This window comes from Styela clava, chromosome 3, assembly GCF_964204865.1.
Source record: "Styela clava chromosome 3, kaStyClav1.hap1.2, whole genome shotgun sequence".
In the NCBI taxonomy this organism is placed as follows: Eukaryota; Metazoa; Chordata; class Ascidiacea; order Stolidobranchia; family Styelidae; genus Styela; species Styela clava.
Window position 1 is genome coordinate 9948122 of NC_135252.1, and position 24138 is coordinate 9972259.

The following is a 24138-nucleotide window of genomic DNA, read 5'->3' on the forward strand; positions in this document are numbered from 1 at the left end:
AGCCTATATTGAAAGATGGACATGATAAAGGCTACAAAAAAGTGTTAGGGCTCAAAATAGTCACACAGAACCTCATAATCCTGTGTTATAGCAGTGGGAGAGGCCATTTATGCATATACCCAATTTACCCCACGGTAAATTTACGACAGACTCAATTTACCTCGATTTTTTCAAACATCAATGAAACAAAAAGTCAATGAGTTACACAAAAATTATCTACTGGGGCAAAGAGAGTCTTCACTAAGTTACTAAAAGGCATCACAAAAAGTTTAAAATATACTATCAGAAAGGTGTCACGTGAAAGTTTTCAAAACAATTTTTTTCGTGAACAAAAAAAATTTCACATACAAACATTTAAAACAATTTTATCATTAGTAGGCAAGTGAGTTATACGCAATGAAATGGAAGCATAGGATATGAACTATTGTTGCTACAAAGTATAAACCATTCACTCAACATACAAAAAAGTTAGCGAGGTTTTTATACCTTGTACTCAATTAACCCCATATGCTCAATATACCCCCCCCCCCCCCCCCCTCTATTAAGATTAGACCAGTGGCAATAGAAAGGGGAAAAGCTTTCTTCAGCAATTTGAATTAAATTCAGATTCATTCGGAAAGCTTGCTGGGCATATAAAAAAAAAATTAACTTTTCTGAACATACTTTTAAAAGTATTCTGTAATTTTATTAATAGTGAATGTATTGTCAATCTTGCTGTGTTGTGAAATATGAAAAAACAGCACCAAGTGAGATAAAATTAATGTTCAAATTTGAAATCACAAAACATCTATTAAGTTGATTCTTCAGCATTCTGAAATGCTAACATAACAACTGGTTTATCATTTAATGAGTTGATACTAAATTTGAAGCCAACAAAATAGAAGTAAATAATGTAAAGATATTTCAAAGATGACTCATTTTCAATTATTCTCAATTACTGGGATCTCTTTTTTTAAATTAAGGTCAAACCAATACACTAATATTTATTGAAAGAAAATATCGATTAATGAAAATTTTCATACATAGCGTAATACGCAAGTCATTTTGAAATCATTTAAAGAATCTAAATGTGGTTTTGAGTTTCCGATTAGATACTGTCTGACCTAGAAAATAAGATTCAATTCAACGTTCAAGGCCGCAGATAAATAATTTATTAATCGCATAATCCCAACTTATGGTGTCTGCCCCTTGCACGCAAGTAAAATAACAAAACTCTTATTACAGAAAGTTTCGTCATGATGTATCAAATAGGCAAACATTCACAATATTACTTGAACAAGTCATTTGTAAATTTGCTTTTTTAACAATGAAATTCTTATTATTTATGGCAAATATGATTTTATTAAAAAAAAAAATCATTCAGATCCATTCAAATACAAAATTAATTGAAGAGGAGGGCAATGATCAAATATACGGAAACGAAGACCAATACCAAGTAGCCTCAAATCTTTCACAGTACTGGTAATCTGACCACCAGTTCGCTGAGATGCGATCACGAAACCACCACATGGTGGCCAATTTTTAATTTTAAAGACGTCATTACACAAAACGATAAATAGAAAACCGACAGGTGGTTACGAATTAATTAAAAGTAATAGTGACAACAACAATCTTTAACCACTGACAATTTTAATAAAGCAATTGGTCCAGTAGTTATCGAGGAGAGCAATTTTTTCCCCAACAACAAAAAGAAAAATACAAAAAGACAAAATGATCTATAGGTTCTCTTTTGTTCAAAAATCAAACCTAATGATGCCAAATTCTCCTTTCTACTTGTTCGACCAGAAGAATAAGAATAAATTCAAAGACATTTTATTAGTTCGCTTCTATAATTTACCAAATACATGATGATATAAATCAGCGGTGGCCAACACGTCGATCGCGACACGTCGATCGTGATCGACCGGTCGATCGCCACGTCTCGAGTAGTCGATCGCGATGTCAAGTAAATTTAATAACATACCCCAAAAACCAATTTCATACAGCACTTGTTGTGTGTTTTGAAACAGGAAGAATATAGTAGGCCTACTGTACATGCGCAAAATACGATATACACATGCATTGATTGGGTATGGACAAGCCCGATGAAGCATATTATTATGTGACCCATAAAAGTTTCACTACTGCCAAGTTTTAGGAATGAACGTACTGAATATCATCTGTCGTGACTGACCAATGATCCTACAACAATTTCTGCACTGTGCAAAAGTTATTGTTTTAATCCAGGAGTAGTGTGGTAAATTTTATTCGCAACGGTAGCAGTGGCATCAGAATGCCCTATTTTTTCTCTAATTCCAAGCGACCAAAGAATCGGACTTGAAGAAAATTATAAATTAGATACTGAAGTTTGAAATGTATAATTTATGGTTTGAGAATATTATTTATTCGCTTTTTATATAATACATGGGTACTTTTCAAGGTTTTTTAAGGAATTGAAAACACTTACGACTAAAAATTAGACAGCCCCTAGATTTTAATTGTGTGCTTTGAATAAATCTAAAATAAATGATGAAACATTTACTCCATTACATAATCAAATTAACAAATCGAATGGGGCATAAAGATGCAAATTTTTGTGGCAATTTTATTAAGAATGGGACCGCAGAGCCGAGCTTATTGGCAGCAGTGGAATACGTGAGTGCAGTTATATGCGTGTTCAGTATACATTAATTTTTGTTTATGACCTTATTACCGATCAGTCGATCATGAGCTATTTTGAAGATTTTAGTCGATCGCGGTCGAAAGCAGGTTGGCCACCCCTGATATAAATGATAAAATCCATCCTAGCAGTTGGTCAAAAATTCATCTGTGCAACTATAAATAGGTCCAGATGCAAATGCACAGATGCATGCAACCACACACGAGCCACAAGTTTAGTACAACAACTTCTGGCCTCAGTTTTTGTACAGTTTTCAGCATGTGCTCTCCACCTGACCTGTTCGTGAGCCTATATTGTATATTCAAGCCTATATTAATTATATATATATACCGTTATTTGTTACACTATTATCAAATTTCGGATGGCTTTCCATATAATGGACAACTTACTATTAATATTCAATGATTTTATTATGGTTGGCAATAGCAAAATAACAGCTCAATATACTAAAATTGGTGATAATTTACTACTATTGAACAATTGTTTTTATTTTGATTGCACAAATATTCGAGATTGTTTTGTAAACAATCACTAATTCCCAAAACGTCATTTTAGTATCCAACAGTGGGTTCCTATCGAGTTCAACCAATTCATGCTCTGTATACCCTGTTTAGTTTATGGTCTATTTCAGGTTAGTTCAGAAACTGAACTATCACTAAGGGATATGATTTTCTCATACTAACAATTTGAATTATTCATAAACACATATTAAAAGCTACCAATGTCACTCGAGGGCAGGGCACTGGAATGTGAACCATTCTTGTAACGTGAAGATGATTGAATACAAAAACGAGTCACTCAGAAATTGTTGTACTCTAGTACTACAGTAAGATAAAAAATAATAACATGAATTTCATACTTGTTTTAAAAATGAATTCACAATCCCAAATTAGGATGAAAATTTGGAAAAGATAAATTAGAAGTGGCATGCATCATTTTCAACGAAATATATTGTTATATTTAGATGTTCACCCAAAGATTATTACACAAAAATAATTTCCCACTTTTATTATACATCTGATACGAATAAAATATTAACGACTAATAATTTAAATATGCAATCAAGTAAATGAAGTGAACGAACAGGCAATGTTGCCAGAAATTAACAAAACGAAATAATACAATCAACCGTAGTGCGAGTGAAGACAACTATCAACACAAATGTATTTCTGTGACATTTCGTTTGACATAAATATTTATCTGAGGAAGTTTGACTTTGGTCATATGAAACGTCCCAAAAATATATTTATGTTATTGTGAAGCAAGACTCTTATTAAATCAGTCTAATATTATTTTATGAATTGGGAATTTGTTATATATAAAGTAAACAATATATTGATTCAGAGCTATTCATACCTCAACTGGTGTTGCTCCTGGTATTTCCCTCAATATGAGCGCATACTTGGTTTGATTTGGTCTGACCTTTTCGTTTTTGTCATCTACCTGGACGAGGCTTGAAGCTATTGAAAAAAAATATACAACTGTCAAGTTGTACAAAAATGTTAAAAGATACACAATAACCAACAGAGAAATTAAAAATAATGATGTATCATTATTTAGCATGAGATTCGGTCTTTCAGGAAAAGACAGTTGATGAGTCTTTATGACCGAATGCGGCTTTGCATCAGGCTACCTACATCTGCATAACCCAGCTCAATAGGCATGGCAAAAAATATCTGTGTATGGACCGAAGTTCCAAGAGAGAAAGAAGTACCGGTAATATTCTTTTAAAACTCTGAAATTTTCAGTTGATTCCTATAATCATAAATTATTAAAATTGGTGAGAATTTTCCCCGACTTCATTACAAAAAATGAAAAAGTAATCCATTTTGGACCATGATAAAATACATACCTCTCAATACATCAGTTATTAAATCGATGTCAGTGGTTAGATTTTTAACCAAATTAAAATTGGCAATTGTCCATATCGGCACATAATGCTGATCGTCCATTTGTGAAACAAGATACTGATCTCTGGTAAGGTTTTCGCTGTATATAAAAGTAGTTTGAATTAAAAACAGCAAGAAACACCATATAAGGAAAAGATACCATAAATGCAATTCATTCAATGGAATTGTTTGTAATGAATTTCGACTACAAAGTAATGGGATCAAAAGTTACTGTACTTCGAAATCTCACGATTAAACAATGAAACAATTCTCGATATTGATATGCAAAAAATTCATCTAGCATTGTACCTTGAAAAATAATACTCCAGTTGCTGTTGCAAAGCAAGTTTCAACTTTTCTAAATCTTGTGGAGTCTGTGGTTCATTTACATTATTATTTCCATCTTCTTTTATACCACCAACTGATTCCATCGCAGATTCATCCGCAGACACTACATTTTCATCAACTGTTAATTAAAACGTAATAATATCAATTAAACAATCCACCAATAGAACTTTCAATATCATGAGAAAATTATGCGAGTCAACAATCACAGAAGCATGGAATAGCACATGTTAACTACCTATAAATGTGAAACATCAATTTTGCCAGGAGAGTCTGCTCATTTCATCGATATAGGTATGTTTTGCTCACGAATATAAATCAGGGGCGGGCTGTCACTTTTCGGAGTGGGCCAGTTACAGGTAATAGACTTGGTTACTCGGCAGAAGGCTCAAAACTCAATATGAAAAATTATAAATAATTATTAATGGCAGATGCTGCTGACAAAGTTGTTTAGGCACATCAAAAAAATGTATTTAATATTGTTTTTGAAATATCCATCAATTTGAGATTATAACAACCTAACAATACAAAATAATCGCATAACGATACAAATGTTTAACAATGTAATTTTTGTAATAAATAATTTGAGCTCTTATGGTTTATGACTAATGTAAAAGCAAGAAAACAAGTTTAAAATAAACAAAAAAAAAACGACAGATAAAATTTCAGCGATGAAACAAACTGTTCAAGTATTATTAGAAAAATTCTAATATAGAATTGCATCATTATTAATGAATTTGAATACTAGCACATCTATTCTTACACTATAACTACTAGTGTATTGTAAACGATCATAAAATGAATTAGCAATGACCTGAAGTTACCAGTAAAAATAACTATATTGAGAGAGAGGTGAATGTCAAGAGTTTAGTTAGGGATGGATTCCGAAAGGGTCATAAATGACAAAAGATCAGAAAATAAAAAAGTCCATTTCTGAATAATGTGACATGAGCTAATTTAGTTTTGCTGCGGTGGTATGGTCCCAATCTCCTCCATAGAAAAGGGCTTATTGGTCCGCCATTAATCTTTTAATAAGTTTTATTAATCCAAAACATTTCTAAACAAAACGTCAGAATGACCACTTCTTTACTTTACAGATGAAGGATGATTATGAAATGCAAACTATTAGCTTTTTATTAAATTAAACAATACCTTGCACATCACATGTTGCCTATTGAGAAGTTTGTATAAAGTGTTTACTGACATGTCACCTGATGTTTATATTTCAACCACAAATACGCGTGGTTGCATAATTACAAAAATAATACATAAAATGAATTTTAAGAAACGTAATTAAAATTCAACAAAAAGATTATTTCCCGCAATACGGTATATTATAAAGCTATAGCCATATGAATGAATTTTGAATGCTATAGGCGTATTCAAAAATTGTTTCAAGGTTTCACAATTATGTTGGTGATGCCGAAAGAATTTTCCATAAATGACTGTTTTTTAAGATTGCAGACAACAAATTGAACATGAATTAAATTTTACTGTTCAAGTTAATTTCCTGAAATAATACCAGGATGTACATCAAATTTACAAATGCAAGATGACTAACGTTTCCACAAAATTCACCCTTTCCCAGTAAAATCATAAAAAAAAAATAAAAGTAAAACCCAGCAAATAAGAACTGAAACCAAACAACCCATCTAGAATAATTATAAATCGAAAGAAATTTCAGAGAAAAATTCAAGAATTACAGATATTGTCGATAAACATGTTATCCTGAATTTATCTCTGCGAGTCACATAACCAGACTTGGTTATATTTAGTTTGAGATAATTCCAACTTCATCGAAATAAGAAGCAAAAAGCAATGTTTTCTTTTTTTTTTGTCGATATATGGAGAACATAATATTTTCAGCTTGATTAATTAAAGAGCCTCCTAGACATGAAGATGAATGTCAATGCCTTCAATCCCTTTATTTAAATTTGATAAATTACATATTGATTAAAGGAGATGTGAATATGTGAAGAGATTAATACCTTACTATTTAATGTTATGTAAGATATCATTCATTTAAATATCCCTGATTTGATATGAGGTGCTTTTAGCACAGTATTGAAAATATTCAGTATATGTATGAAACTACCGGTAACTATTAATTCAATATGATCATCACTCAAAAATGCAACAAAATATTAAATAGAAGTTGGGGTTCCAAAACGTAACCATGACATCCGTTTTACAAAAGTAATAGTACACATAATGCAAGTAAACAGAAAAATCACCAATTTTTTCATCAATCAGTTAAAATATTTTACATTATTTTATAATAATTCCAATACGAGGAACACTCATGAACCAATTGAATTCCATTTATCATATTTCAACTTCTTTAGTTGAATACATATGATTTAATAGACAAGCAATAAGAACACAAAAATATTAAAGGTTGTAAGTATATCTGTATACTACAAAAATGAGTCTTATAATTCCTTATAATAAACGTCAAGGGAACAAATTTTTCTCATTTTGTTCTTGTTAAAAAGATTCTGGCAATGTTGATGCGAATCAATACATGGAATATGATACCGTGTTCTATAATTATATAATTATAAGTTCATAAGAGAAGTATGAGTCAGAATATATGTCGATGACAATGACACATATTTTTAATCAATGGTTTTGTATTATTTACATTCCATTATAATATTATAACTAAAAAAATTCTTTTTTTTTTTACTGAGCTAAAATTTGTAACATAAAATGATTTATTAGGACAGTGCAGTAAGGGGAGGCATATAGGCAGATCAGAAAACTTTGAAATTCAACATAACTGAAACTCATCTATAACAATACAAGGCTTTCACAACATCAAACAATCATGGAAACACTACCAATTTTGCTACATTAGTTGTTTTTTTCATGTGTGAATGATCTCCATTTAACGACGGAACGTAAATATCGGTAAGTAATTTCATCGGCATGAGTTGCACAGTTCCTTTTCGAATGTAAAGTAATATCACATCTGCAGTTTTTACACTGTGTGCAATATGAATAAAAATTAAGAAAAGTACGGTATAATGTTCCGAAGCTTGTAGTTAAATAATTCAACTGTGCGGTTATGGGAAGTCCCTAAACCAAAGATCTGTGCGGTAATATTAATTATCCCCAGGCTAAAGTGTTTCGATTCTATTATTGGCATACTGAGAACAATGTGTACGTATAGCAATAGAGAACCTCACATAATAAAATTAGTAAGCAACATTTGCAATTATATCAGAATATGGATATCGTGTTACATTGGACAAATGTTGCTGGACTAGTACTTTTTTATTATTAAAAGAAGCGCTTGTGCACCACGATTTTAAAACAATTCTAATTATTTATTAAAATACTTACATCTGCAATTTTTTTTTTTCGATATGATGTTTAGACATTAATAATAGATTGCATCATAACAAATTTAATCCGAAATACAAATCACAGTATCACAACTAACTGCTAAGCTAAACAGCATACAATTCAACACAGATAACTGACTATGTGAGATGATCAGGTTTTAAGCATTTGATCATGTGATGATCATCACCACTGTGGATAGATTTGTACACCTTGTCTCATAGACTTCTTGGCCAGCCATGTTAGGAAGAAACATTGAAATTGATTAGGTATTCCTGAAACCAATGCAAGAAGTTCGCACAGAGGCTGATTTGCCATATTGTTTTGCCATTTTCCTTTCTACTTATAATATGAAATCACATCCTATGGAATTTCCGAATAAAGACCAATAGACCCATATGTGCCAAATTACAAAGTTTTCAATGGTTTTTAAAACAAATTGGTGATTTGTATCATAGAATTAACATATATTGATGAAAGATTTGAGGTGAATAGGGTGCATGATTAAACTTTGCAAGTATTCTCTTGTGTATCGGGATTATAAATAAACTATGACAACATTATTCTTGTATTCCATATCATGTTATTAATATCAGTTCTGATAGGCTGTTTCGCTAAATACAGGTAGTGGAAAAATCCCAGGGCAACTTGTTTCAGATGAGTAAAAATTACTACTTGATAAGAAAACACCAAGAAACTGATGGAGTATTAGAATGCTGGATTATATAAATGAATAATATTCAAAACACAAATTTGAAGACTTATAGATTTAACTTCAACTAATTACACAGTTTTGCAAATCTTGTGGCATTGCAATATAAGTTTAACCTCCTCATCAAATTGTCCAATAATAGGCATAATGAATCAGTTGTCTGAATTACATGTAAAAAACACTTTTGATATCTAACAGAAGGGCTATTATTAGTTTTATATTATTTGTTGACAATACATTGGGTACATATCTCATCGATCTTATTATAAATTTCCTTACAGTTAGTTAATAGTACCCAGTTGAGTTCGTAATTAACTTTATCATGCTGAAGTCCTATCACCTGACACCTATTTCATATTAATCTTGGTAAAAAATAAATATAATACAGGGCGCTATATTATATATACCCCTGTATTGTATTAAGTGAAAGAACTTTGATATGCTTCACGCAACTAATGGTGGGCATATAAAAGTTGTATTGAATGACGAAAAAAACCATAAATAAACAATGATTACGATAATAAAACAAACCTGTTTACAACCATCGAGAACTGTCTTCCTAACACAATTTTGATCATATCGGGACTTATGAACACCCTGAATATATAGTCTATCATAAAAAAATTACAGTACTTCTAAGTTTTATCTGATCTAGCTTTATTTATGAAGCAGAAAATCTGTTAAAATAATTTAGTTCAACGAAAACATCAATATTTCTATGTATACAAATTCAGTGAAATTACTGCAAATTGAAGAAATTACAATAGAATTTTATTATATACTTATTCATGAATACAAAAAAGAAACATCAAGTCCAACTCAAATTTCATATTCAGTAGGGCATTTATGCTGTAATAGGATAGGATAATCGTTTACCTTCAAGCTTATCTTTATAATAACACTAAAAAGGAAAATATGAAATGCATAGTTCACCAATAGCCTTTCTAGAGCATCAAAGGTCACATTGCTACAAGAAGGTTAGTAACATAAAGCAATGGAAAAATAAACAGCTGTTTTATTTGGATCGATTCAAGGTGCTAAGAGCTTGGCACCGGCATATCAGCTACTGCAGATAGTACAGTTATCATACACCAGTATTGCTATGAATCAGCATAAGAATGTAAAAACTAAAAATACATTTTAATCATGAAATTAATATTTGACATGAGCAAACAAGCATGATTCATCCATGGTCAATGTTTGGCAAAACAATTTCAGACTGTAAATTACCTAATATGTAAATCAGGGACATCCATATCAATTTTCAGGAATAGAATCATCAACCAATGAAAGCTATTCAGATGGCCCAAATAATAGTTAGTCAACATAATTATCCACAACGCATGAAAGGCATGAATAGTATAAAATGTCAGCCAACGCTATTAAACATTCTTCAGATTATGGTAAGTAGGGAATGTATTCTCGCTTTTTAATGATGATTCAGCATATGAGCCATCAGTCTATCCCAAACCGTCTATAAGTTTTAGATATAGATAGAGAAGTAGATATTCATTATTATGCACATATGAAGAGGCCAATAAGCTATATAAAGGGATAAAACAAAAAATATTGAAACCATACATTGGGATGAGGTTATCCAGTATCAGTATCAGTACTTACAAGTGAAGAATAAACCAATGCCTTTGCAGCTATAAAACTAAGGAAGTTTTATTCCTCCATCTAATAGGCACAGCTGAGTAAGCAATGAATAATGATTTCTGTTCCCTACCAAAACCTATCTCAAAATAAATGACTCACATAGCCAGTACAGGAGCCACAACACGCATGAGCAACAAATGTTTCAGGAAATAAATGTATGCCACTATATAATTTTATTGTGGGGAACGTTGACGCTCATTATATGGATAATTCTAAATATACAACTGAACATTTCCAATAATGACATTATTTATATAAAAAAATATCACAAAATAAAAATTTTCTACAGAACAATCTATAGTCTACTAGAAACGCATGATTGAAATACCTTAAACACAAGTCTACTACTAACTGGTGATGGACAAACAAAACATGAATCAGAAATATATCCTGTAAATAATAATACAGTTATGATACAACAACCTAAGATGACTAAAACGAGTCGAATATTCAAATGCAATAGAAATTTTGGTATATTTGATAGTAAATTATGGATTGTAGAATATGTTCGTTCGTAAAATCACAATTTTAGGGCCATAAATTAACACCGAAATACGATCCAAAATGAATGGTTCAGGCAATTCAAATTCCCTTTTAAATTGTCCACATTATCAGCCAAGGGCCGAAAACAAATACATAATAAACTGGTTCCAAATACTACCTAATGTGAAAAAAAAAAAAATCCTATAAAGTGACACATTTTCATTTATTCATTTTTCCTCTCTTGAGAATAAATACTCCAGAAATATAACTAAAAACGCGAGTGCAGACTACTTTTAAAAAAACTGTCATTTATAAAATTTTAGTTCTACTTCGATTTTATAAAATACAATATTTTTCATACCGCTACAGAGTTTTCTAAAACACAGTAACTATAACTTGTATTATACCCAATATATACCATTATAATATATACATAATTGAAATTGAAAAACATATTGCATCTTACTGTATTTCCAATAGAGTTCAAGTATGGCCCAGTCTTGATGAACACCACTACTGATAACAATGTTAGAAAACTTGCACTTGAGAATATTTTAGACAATTGAGATGAGTTTTGAATACCATCGACTGCCTTCAAATAACTTCACATGACATATATAGAGGCAACAAATACCAGTAAATCTTTTGCTTACAGAGATAAGACTGATCACAAAAGCAAACACATTATTAGATAAATCGGGGTACAGCGTGGTTCCAGTGTATAGTTAATGTTTAAGCTGTGCAAAGACACACATGTGACTGGCACTTTGTGCAAAAGTAATGAGAGCGCAGTATCAAGTACAGAGTATTGCCAACGACTGCTAATCTAATTTTAAAGCGTATTCAAATTGCAGGCGGTACAAGATACCTAAAACAGCCCTAAATTGAAAACAAATATGAAGCCATCTTTATCAATAAGTAACATTGTTTGAAATTACATGACTAGATTTCTATCATGACATAGCAAAATTATTTAATTTAATGAAATGGCAATTTCCAAAATATTCTGAACTGAAATTTAGGGGATCCATGAAATCTGTCTCTGTTTCAAAAAGTATTCCCCTTCAAACAAAAAAGGGTACATTGGGTAAAACTTATTAAATGGTAAAGAATTCGAAGCGATATAAAAAATGGCAATACATTCTGAATAACATTATCTAAAAATTGGAAATTTTTGCTTGGGCAATGACCTTAAATGGAGTTAGATAAAATGCTTATAGAAAAATGATTTTTGCGTTACAATATGACTTTGTTTCTACCTAATTTTATACGATTCATAGAAATGTAAATGGAATTCCGAAACAACATTTCGAAACATTCAACATTTCTGATATTAGTATGAATTCTTTTCAGTTCTTCACACTTATACTCATTCAAATATATTGTGATGGATACAATAGACAAATTCAAAACAGACTATCCTTTAACATTTTTACATATTCAAATTATTTCAATGGTAAAATTTAAAAAAAAAATAATTGTGTTCTTAAAGTCAAATATCAATTTCAGATTTATTCATAACCAGAGCTTTACTTTACAGTTACAACCGCAAATTTAACTCTACAGATTTGTAATGAAAATAATAATCAAATAATCAATTAACAAACACTCTCAGCAGTACACTACCTGAGTGTCCACCAGAATAAAATAGCATCTTAATTGGAATAGTTTATATCGTCAGCAGAACTGACATTTCACACATTGATATAAATAGTAGTAACTGTTCAGTACCCTACTTTTAGATTACAAACAACTAATCAATACCAAAACAATGGACCATTCAAATTTTCGGAAAGAACATGAGGCGAACAAAAATAAAACTGTATACTTAAATTCCAAAATAAATATAATCATCTCCAAGATTCTCAATTCTTTTAGATATTATGGAACGAAATCATTTTGTTACAGTGATACATACTGTCATAGCTATATCTGTTTTAGTTGTGACATTAGGTGGTGCCTTCTGTCTATATTTAGGTTTGGCTGATAGAATCAATCTATTACAAAAATTTCATTTACTTTCATAAACCATAAAATGTGACATAAGCAAATTTAGTTCTACTGTGGTGTTTTGAATATACATTCTTATCCTGAAGAAAAAAACATTTTTCTGGTTCAAAATTTATCACATATGAACAGTACGTTTTTCACAATAAAACCGATATAAAAGAGAACCAATGTTATTAAAAATTAAAGTATAAACATACCAGGCATATTTGAAATGTAGGTCTCCATATTTACAGATGAAACATCTAACACTTCAACTCCATTCATAATCTGGAAATATAAGAAATTCATTATATTTATTTAATGAAATATCTCTACTGCACTAGTATTTAATAAATCACAGGTTGGAAACTAATTCATCACATATGACATAAATTTATAACTCTTTTTATTTTAATACAGTCTCAAATTTAGTAATGATTTATTGACTATTTGACTGTCAGTATTGATCAATAGTAATGGTAGGGCAGAATGATGAAAGGAAAGAGGAAACAGTGGGAGATTTTAGACAGCATTATATTGACAATATAAAACTTTTTCGCAATCCAAAGAAATGAGCAGATTTATAAAAATATTTGTTAAATTATATATGTAGTTCATTTTTATAACGGGGAACAAAATTGAAGAATTCTAAAAGCCTTGGCCAAACATGTTCACATGTAAGCATTATATTGACAATATTAAACTTTTTCGCAATCTTTAGAAAAAACAGAATTATAAAATTTTTGTTATAGATATGTACGGTAGTTCATTTTTATAACAGTGGGAACAAAATAAGAGAACTCTAAAAGCCTTGGCCAAACATATTAATAAAACTATTCCATAACTATATTATCTGCACTGCTAATATTTATATTGAACCTTCTGCTAACTTCCATGTAAGTGGCAAGAAATTTAATTGACAAGTAAGACAAGTTAGGGTAAGTAACAATTAGAAGAATGTAATTAAAGAATCTTGGCGTTTGCTTCCTTTGGGAAATTAAGTACCGGTATTAGCTTGGTTTATACAGCAGAGCATGACTATGTCGCTTGAGAGTTACTAACATTAGTCTTTGTGAAATTTGACATAGTAAATTATTTCCATGGGACTCTTTATTAAGCATGGATTTTAAGAAGGTGATGCTGATTTTAGAGCAAACCTAATTTGAACAAGGCAATAATACTTAAAATATGATAGTCGACTCTCCTTGCCAGTAAAATATACAGGCTTCGTTTTAGCAAACTATTTTTTTCATACGAATGAGATCAATATTTTACATATAACTAGTCATAATATAGTAATTAATTCCCATACACCAGCATATAAACAGCAATGCGCAGTTCAAATGAATTTAAATTTGACTTGTTCTTTTGGTTCTCCACTTGGTTTAGAAATTGTAACAGATTGGTAATCTGTTTAATCCAAGAATTATTAGTAAGCTCACAATACTGACTCAAATTCTACAGGACTGCATTAGACAAATATTATGATATGCTTGTAAATAATTCCTTATTATATCAATGAAGATAACTTTCAGAATCAGCATGACAAAGGTTTTCAAACTATGGCACGTACTGTGGCATGGAAAGTACAAGCTTTTGTGACATATGTCTGTAAGTGCCTGAAAATCAGTATTTCAGTACTGTTATGATATTGATATTTAACCAATCAAACGCCGAACAATTGGGTCTAATTTAATTTATTTAGATTAATTGAACCCATCGTAGTGCAGATATACCATGGTTTTACTATGGCATCATTGCTCATTTCCAAATCACAATAGGAATATTATAACACTGCATTGATAGTCTATATCAGTGGTCGACGGCAGTGGTCGGCAACCACCGGCCCGTGGCCCATCGCCGGTCCACGGATAGATTACTACCGATCCGCAGAAAAATTACATAAAAACGGACAATGTCCCAAGAACACCTCTAAAATCTAACGACAGCGAATCCTTGCGATTAAAATCTTAAATGATAATGAGTTGAAAAGCGTATTTGCGACATATATCTTGGCAATCTTTGGGTCGATACTCTTAGATAAATACTTATACATTGCAAGAGAAGCTTCACAGATAGTGTTGCGTTTTTATGTGGGTCGGGTTTTCGATACAATTACAACTACAAAAACGAAATACCGAAATAAGGTGGACGTAAGAAACACGTTACGTGTATCCCTGTTGGCCATATCTCCAAATTGAGAACAGTTGATGGGCAAACAAATACAGATCTCGCATTAAATAGCTTCACCGGTACCCCTGTTTTTGAAGGTTTTGGAACATAAATTTTCTAACACGTATAATTTACTACATAAGCTTTGTTCATTTGTATAAAAGTGGTTCGCCAAAATTTTGGTCAGGCTTCACCGGTCCATCACTTTAAAAAGGTAGCCGACCACAAACAAGGTCAGATGCATCATATCGCGCCATGCTTGTCTCAATAATAATCTAAATTAATCGCGGCCGTGACGTGACCAAAATTACCGTTTTTTGCTAAAAACTCTTGAATGCCACGGTACAATTTTTTTTTCTTCGGTAAATCGGATTATTTTTTCCCAGAGGAATTCAATGATGACATTACTATATTGCGCCTCTTTGTAGTATTTTGCGCAACTTCATTATACTGTAATTTTGTACCGATCTGTACAACTGCAGGGTACTGCAGTACAAGACAGTTCTCCAATTCTAGGAATAGCTTCCACATTAAAAGACATCAATCTTAATCTCAATATCGGCAAACTGGAACTGCACAATAAACTAAAATGAAGCGCAATCTAAAAAGTCACCATTAATTCCTGAAAAATAACCAGAGTACTGAAGCAAAATAATTAAATGTCATCCTAAAATTGGAGAACTGTGTGCTACTACAGTACTAAACTACCGGAGTTGTGTAATGGTACAGGTCTCAAATCTACATTGCTTCACTATATTCTGATATTTGTAAATGCGTGTTGGTGAGCGTGCATATCATACTCATCATGTTTCAAACTTTTTGAAGGTTTTGCTCGCTCTCCAGAACTCTCCATATTTAATTTATGTGTATTATTAGGTTTTCAAAATAAATCTATCTATTTTAAGTGAGTGAAATCGTCACACATCTTCTTGGCAAAACCTTCCATCTTGTATCTTATGTACCGTAAGACTGTAGATTTTAAACCTTGCAGCCTTGTCTGAGGTTTTGTTTATTTTCTTGATTTCATAATCAGTTTTTATCAATTTGTTTTTATCAATCACTGAATCATTTCATTGCCTGTTACAGCTGTACAGTGTTATGTTGATTATGGGGTCGAAATAAACTTATACTTATAAAGCAAGCAAATGCACAATGATTGGGCTACCGGTACCGTATCCAGGTATCAGGTTATACCGGTACCCAGGTACCTGTAATCGAGTACCGGTAATGCTGTTGCAGTCTGACATTAGTACTGTAGTCTAGTAACTTCGGAACTTACCGCAATACCCGTAAGTTGTCACAGCACTTTTGCCTTTCACCCCAAACTATGGTGAATCAATCTTTTAATTTAATCCAGTCTGTGATTCCACCGTCGTTAAACGCCCACAATTCGCCCGCCAGCTAAACGCCTATGGCCTGAACTAAGCTGAAAGGAACCGCTTAGCAACGAGGAATGAAATTACATCGAAGCGCAAGGACTAAACACGCGGCCGACGCTCGTGTGTGCTGTCCACAGTGCGTGAACGTAACGTCAACGACGCAATGCGTGATCTGCGTACGAATCCCTCGTGACTTTGATGCCGAAGAACCACTGGAAGCAGTGCAGCCCAACTTGGAAGTATTTTAGTGTGTTACGCCGAATGTATACGTGAGTGTATATCCTCTAAACCCACCTTCTCCGATGGGTTTTTGGGTATCATTTTTGATAGCTAAGATATTCGTGGTGGATAGTGCTCATTTGTGACCAAATGTACATCTTCGTAACACATCTCTGGAACCTTTAGTTACAATTGTGACATTAGAATCAGTATGAAATCACAGAGAATGATAGTTGGATAATGTTGACTCTCTATAATGAAATCACGTATTCACTTATTCATATCCAAACCCCATTTGAAATTTTGGAGACTTTGTACCTATAACTTTTTTAAATTTCCGTTCTATACGATTGTGTTGAACTGGCGTAAATAAATACTGATACGGTATTGACGCTACTGCTTTCTTCCTTCATTCCGGTCTTTCATTTCCATTTATTGGTTGTGGTGTTGTTTGTCTAACTCAGTGTTTCCCAACGCCAGTCCGCGGTCTTAAATGAGTCCGCGAGGCGTTTGAATGAGTCCCCAACGAGCCAGAAATTCACTGCGGGCCGCAAACGTTTTTGCGAAACTTGACCATCAGCCAAGTAACGATTTACGTTAGAATTTACATAGAACATAAAAAGCAAGTTTATTCACATAACATTAATCGAGTCAAGAATTACTGGATACTGAGTAGGGCTGGGCATATATTCGAAAATTCAACTATTAGAATAGCAATTTACTATTCGAAAATTTGGTAACAGGTGACGCGCGCTTAATCAAACGATTGGATTTCACAACTCACTTGCGGATTTCCGACGAAAACACGAGTCGGCACACGGGTGGAATGATACCTAAGGGGTGTTTCTCGCCAGCTCGAACAACGAGGAGTAATTTTTTTCTGGTAGGTGGCAACCTAAATTTCTAAATTGAAAAGCGGCAATACAAAATACTAAAATAAAACGAATAACACCATAAGTTTTGTTTTATGATGGTACGCGACGATTTGTCGAATTCACAAAAATACGAATCAAAACAAAATATAATCGGACACTTTACCACGCATTTTTGTGTCCACGAATTGTCATAATATTTTCTGAGTAGTATTGCTTTTATTCCGTCAACACAACCGCATATTAAAATGATCACAATTAAATTAATATTAAAGCAATGATGAATATTTTTTTTTGATTTACTAATATATATACTTCAATCACATTTCTGATAAGTACCAAATCAAGTTGTACTTTCCGGAAATTTATAACAGATAGTAGGATTTTTCTAACGGCGATAACAAATTCGCAAGATCGCAAAAAATGTATCAAAACTAACTATTATCGGACATTATTATGTTCGCAGATTGCCATGGCATTTAAGAAGTAATGCTTTCATCTTGTCATTAGTCGACCAACCGCAACCGCGATTGACCATGAACACAATTAAATTGAAATAAGAGAAAATTTTAAATTTTCGTCGTTGTCATGGATTGAATATTGAGCGACAGAAAAGGCCATTTATACACCAAAAAAATCGGCTCTTTTAACAAACGCGTAATTGCGGCGAATTTCCAATTTTGAAATTTGTTTAAAATTCTGTTGTGTTTGGTTTAAATATTTCTTCACACTGAGTACGGTTGCAATAAACGCACGTTGAGTCCGCAAAGTTTTTCGCCGGTGGGAAAATAGTCCGCGACCAAAAAGGGTTGGGAAACGCTGGACCCTAACTCTTTCCATCTATTTTGGGGTGTCTCGAAAATGTCGTGTCCCACTTAACCCACGTGTCCCTCTTTTTCACGGGCCTCACTTGTCCCGCGTGCCCCACTTGTCCTATCGACTTTTATTGCCGATATCGGTCGGGGGAGAAGGTATCGGTCGTGTTATTTTGTGCGTTATCACCGTAGCGCTATAAACATCGCCAGACTTTTTTCGTATTTACAATTTTTTTTTTGGTTATCGCTGATAAATACGAATTTGTTATTGATTGCAATTCAGTAAGGCGTATTTCCTTCCCTCGGTTCCTGATTCAATCACTCTTATTATACAAATCACAGTGCATTGTAAAGCAAATCAGGTACAGGTAAGAATTAACCGACGGCTATCGCTAACAGGTTGAACCGATAAATGTAAGAATTTTTATTTTTGTTTTCTTTCTGCGCCTATCATATTTGTAATTTCTAATTTTGCATAAAGCGCGCCAATATCGTTTTTTTGTAAATTTAGAATTGTCGAACCAGACTAGTACGACTGGTAAATATTGTATTCCATGGAAATTTTACGAGATATTTGGGACTGGGAGAAATATTATTTTGACCACGTAGAAATGCCATTATTGCCGATTTATGCAAGTGGGTAGTATTAGTCTTTTATTCCAACGCTGAGTTAATACTCAATACGTGAATACTCAACACTGAATATTTAATTAATTACTAATTTGCGAAGTTTTTAATTGTTATTATTTAATACGAAAGTAACACGGACACGATATAAAATTGAAAGCATAAAAAAGTCAAATATCTCATTCCGGGGTGAGTAATACTGTTCACCTAAAATTGGGACCTTAATTTACAAACTGTGATACAAATCGTACAAAAAATATAAAAACCAGCATAAAATTAATTTGTGTTTGGAATGCACTCCTTAATAGTTGTCTTTGACATCGTCGCCGATATGAAATCAATTTTCTGTCAAAAAAAAAAAAAAAAACTACGATATCCGCCGTTGCATGAGAATTATATTTACTAGTGAATAAAAAGTGCTTTTAATATATATAGGTTATCAGCATTGATTCGGATGTCAAGCCGCCGAAAGGATTGCAGTGACAAAAATATTTATTGCGGCCTTGGACTATGACAAAATTATAAAATAAAAAACGCAGGGTTGTTACGAAGTTGTCAGTCTTCAAGTAAATTCCGATAAAATAATTGTCCCGGCGATTGTTTCGGCGGCCGACATTTCAAATACGGTTGTTTGAAATGACAATACTCATTATTCAGTGTTGTGCTCGTTGAAAATATTCGAATAATTCGATTAAAAAAATATTTGCCTACAAGTAATCACGGCGCATGTTAATAATAATCATTGATTGGCAATTAAAAATCAATTTGTTTACATTAAATTCCGAGTAATAGTTTCACATTTAATGCATTTGATCGGCGCTACATGCGAGCGTGTTTTTGTACTTGTAAACGATTTTAACGCTACTACGATACTTTGTAATTTCGCTGTGAACGACTCATTCTTTTCAGCTTATTAAACGCCGTACGTCGCCGTGATTTGACCCCCCCTCCCCCGTTGGAAACATTTTGGCTGTGCCCATGTCGGTATTTATCTGATATCAACCCGGCTATATTCCGGCACTGATAGACCAGGTCATAATTTGTCACCCATGTTATCAATAATCAAAAATTTCGTGCTTGCTATTACCAGAAATTCTATTTTGCTGAATGAAAGTGCGACCCGCGGTTTTACTCAGTCATCTTTATCTGGCCCTCCTGTATTAAAGGTTGCACACGCTTGGTTTAAACCACTTAAATCGATTGTACCGTAAATTGCTTTGCAACCTAGTAAGTATGAAATGTTCCACCGCAACACTTTTACAGATTATGATTGTTTCAGCAAACGTGTTGTTGCGAACAAGCGCAAGGATTGTGGATTGTGACGTCCAACACGAAACGAAATTGTTTGTCGCCCATGCAAAAAACCAGGCCACATACAGAAGCACTGCAACTTTGGGAAACAAGACGGAAGAGACGACGAGACCAATTTTCACGTCAAGACCAAGTGGAACAGAAGCCGCGCCATCTTTACCTGAAGTCCCACATGGACGGAAAAATGCACAAAAATTAAGCAAATCCGTAATCGAACAAAACCAAGGATGTTATCATAGAGAGGCGGAATCATTGTATTAAATCCCCTTGCTTTTTCTCTGATCATCTACACTGCAGGGGTGTGCAACCTTTTTTACATGCGGGCCAAATAAACGTAACTGGGTGAAGCCGCGGGCCGAACGTAGAAAATCCACCTATACGAAAGCCTTTAGATACAAAAAATCTGTAGTTTTTATTCGGTATTTCTCTGTTCTTTCTTCCTACCATGTGTACCTTGAAGAATTTTCTACTTGCGAAGGGGTTTCCGTAATTTGAACGAAATTAATTTGTTCCAAGCCCCTTCGTAAGTAGAAAATTCCGTAATTACGGACGCTCATTACCTGAAAATGCATTAATTTGTTCTAAGCCCCCACAGAACTAGGACATAATATTTGACTGGGTTAAGCAAAGACCGTGGAGAGTGGGAGAATGACGGCCAGAAGAGGTGGGGAAAGGCGTTAAAAGTTGAAATCTAAAAAAGAACGTAATGTACGAAAATGAGCACACGCACATTAAATTCAAAATTAGAATTTACTCTTTTTATTTTGCAGTTTTATTCGTTTTATTTTTCTTTAGTTTTAACTGTTACGCGTATCATAGTCTTCTCAACTGAAACTGAATAGGACTTATTGTACATATCCGCGGGAAACGAACGGGCCAATGGTATGGCAGGTAGTGTATTGGCGTGTGCCAAGGCAGGTACCACGGACTTTAATTTTCATATTGCTAACGGCATCATTCGTATAGAAAAACGCAAATGTAATTACGTAGCATCGTGATTATCAAATGAGTGAACCTGATTCCCAAATTACCATCTACCAATAAAAGAAAATTAAGACCGGAAATATTCTTTTATTTTGAGAGTCGGCGCTGATTTAAATATTTCATGTCGGCTGTTATGATTTTATTTTTGATTATAAATTAATATTGTCAACATAAACTGCGCCGCGATAGATACTACATATTATTTAAGAGCCATTTTATACGCTCTAAATTGCAGGAAATAACTTTCATGTCGACTGTAATTCACTGCCGTGCCGCATACGACTGCCGTCGATTACAATAAAAAATAAAATAATTGTAAAATGTTTTCAAATCCAAACGTTGACGGCGGAGCTAGGATATATGTGCCATATTCGGTATTCTTACAAACACGAAAAACGATACTCGAAGTTCGCGATATTCGAATAATAAATTCGAATTTGGCATCCGTGCTTCAAGCACTGCATTTTAAATTCACTCAAAATAAATAAATATCACTACACGCATTTTTTGTTTCGTTCGTGGAAAACCTTACGTTAGTCAATATATTTTCACAAAAAGAATTCTCTAAGTTGGATTTTTCTCATGTAGAGCCTTTCCTAGGTAGATTTTCTACTGTAGAAGCAAGCACAAAAAGTTGTTTAATTTTAATATTGATCTTACGGCATTGTTCGGGGACCTGGCAGGAATGTTGAGTTAAAACGCAAAAGTTTCTAGTGAAAGCTATTTCAATTTATTGTCACACCGACTTTAATCGAATTTAGTAAGAAGGAAACAAGCTTTGATAACATTGTGTATTTTCTAACTTCTAATTTTCTTTCTAGTTAGTATCATCGATATGGCAGTGGCATTCGAATACTGGTATAGGTTTTGTGTCGCAAGAAGATTGAAATTGCTCGCACGTTCCAGATTAATTATTAAACTAAAAGCCCGCTTCGTGGGCACATCACTAAAAGTTGGCACTTTTCCACGGGCCGCACAGTTATTCTTTGCGGGCCGCATTTGGCCCGCGGGCCGCAGTTTGCACACCCCTATTCTACAGCGCTAGAGTACACAGTATCCCAATGTCATTTATTCACCAATTGCAATCGGACTTTTTCAAATACCTATAGTATCCCGAAACCATTGAGGTGATAGCCAGGAAAACATTGCTACGACATCTTTCAAACGGGGGCATTAATATGCTCGACGTCAAGTTGAAAGCACAATCTTGCCTGGTACATAAAGTCAATCAGCTATGTTCGCTAATTACCCCGACTGAGTTCAGGCACCTTGAGGCTCTTTTTTCGATGGGATCCAAAATAATTCCACTAAACAAATCTCTGTACTCCAATTCAATACCCCACTTAATAAAAGTCAACCCTTACTGGCAGCATATAATTAATCTTGTTCGTGTATTAGATTTCACACCGGACGAATGAACTACTACAACCTTAAGGTCCATATATGATAAATTCAGATTAAAAACGTATGACCCACCAAAATTACTCGTAGCACGTGATTGGTACTCCATACATCTCTTGGACCACACATTGAAAAAACACTTTACGAATATCGAACGACAATCTGCATACCTCATAGCCTTGGATGGGGTTTTGTTTGGACATAGAAAGTGGCGCCGAGATGCAAACTATCGACCATTAAAACTAAATTTTATATTTTGCGCGAACAATAATGATACAACGAAACATATTTCTTGAATGCCCAAAATACCTAGAAATACATGAAGAAATTAGGCTGACTCTGGAAAAAATCTGCGGCAAAAAACTAGATGTTCCCCCACAATCAATTTTCGACAATTCCTATTCAGGCGAAAACAAATTGGCAATTCTGAAAATGTACAGTATTCTTAAATTGGAACCCATCACTCTCAAATATACCTTGGATAGAGAAAACAAATATGTGAATCAAACAGATATATCTTCAATGCTCAGAACTGTCTACCGGAAATTTAAAGACAGGATTTTTATAACCATAGACCGATATGGTTCGGCTGATGTGTACGCTCTATCCAAAAACTGGAAATCAACGTTAGATGGATGATATATAGGGCGTGCGGCATCAAATGACAAATCTACAGGATGCGCAACATGGAGCCAACTTATCAGTCACCACAAATGGTAGCTGAATTTCATCTTAGCAGTGCCCGATACGCCAACACCGCTGTGTAAAAGCTTGTGCTTGCAAATCGTCTCATGGTCATCGAATGGGTGTTATAACTACCCATGTACCAGCTAGATTGGCCGATACATTTGTTTCGGAATTTGGCGGTTTTTAAAAAAATATAAGTAATACCATCCTAAATCGCGGATATGACAAAAGGAAGCTTACCCTATTAGTTTGGTAAAGACGATCCCTTTTTTAAAGAAGGATGAGTCTAATACTTCCGTTGGCATTATCGGCCATGAAGGCATTGGGTTGGATATCGGTAATGTCATCGTGATGACCTGATCCGTCATAAAAAAAAAATTGTTCACATATATCTCATTCGCCGAATATTTTGTCCCTATGATTCCGTTTATCATACTTCTCTTCACCAGATATTTTGATATATTAATTTCGTTTCCCTCATAAAACAGTCGCCGTGATTATTCGATCGTTAAAAAAACGACTTGTGAGTGAGACTTGTCTGTGGCGTATAATTTTCAATCCATTGATACTCTAAAAAAAACAAATGT

At 33.4% G+C, this 24138-nt stretch overlaps 1 protein-coding gene across 1 annotated transcript in view; it reads right to left on the minus strand.

The window, feature by feature from the left end:
* LOC120341800 (uncharacterized) overlaps nt 1-16776 on the minus strand; it is a 39344-nt gene extending 22568 nt beyond the window's left edge. The window contains exons 1-5 of the mRNA XM_078110852.1: nt 16536-16776; nt 13303-13372; nt 4858-5014; nt 4512-4648; nt 4016-4119 (exon numbers count right to left, since the gene is read on the minus strand). Coding sequence (XP_077966978.1) covers nt 4016-4119; nt 4512-4648; nt 4858-5014; nt 13303-13369 — 465 coding nt within the window. The 5' untranslated portion in view covers nt 13370-13372; nt 16536-16776. The remainder of the gene's footprint in view (nt 1-4015; nt 4120-4511; nt 4649-4857; nt 5015-13302; nt 13373-16535) is intronic.
* Nucleotides 16777-24138: the final 7362 nt, after the last annotated feature.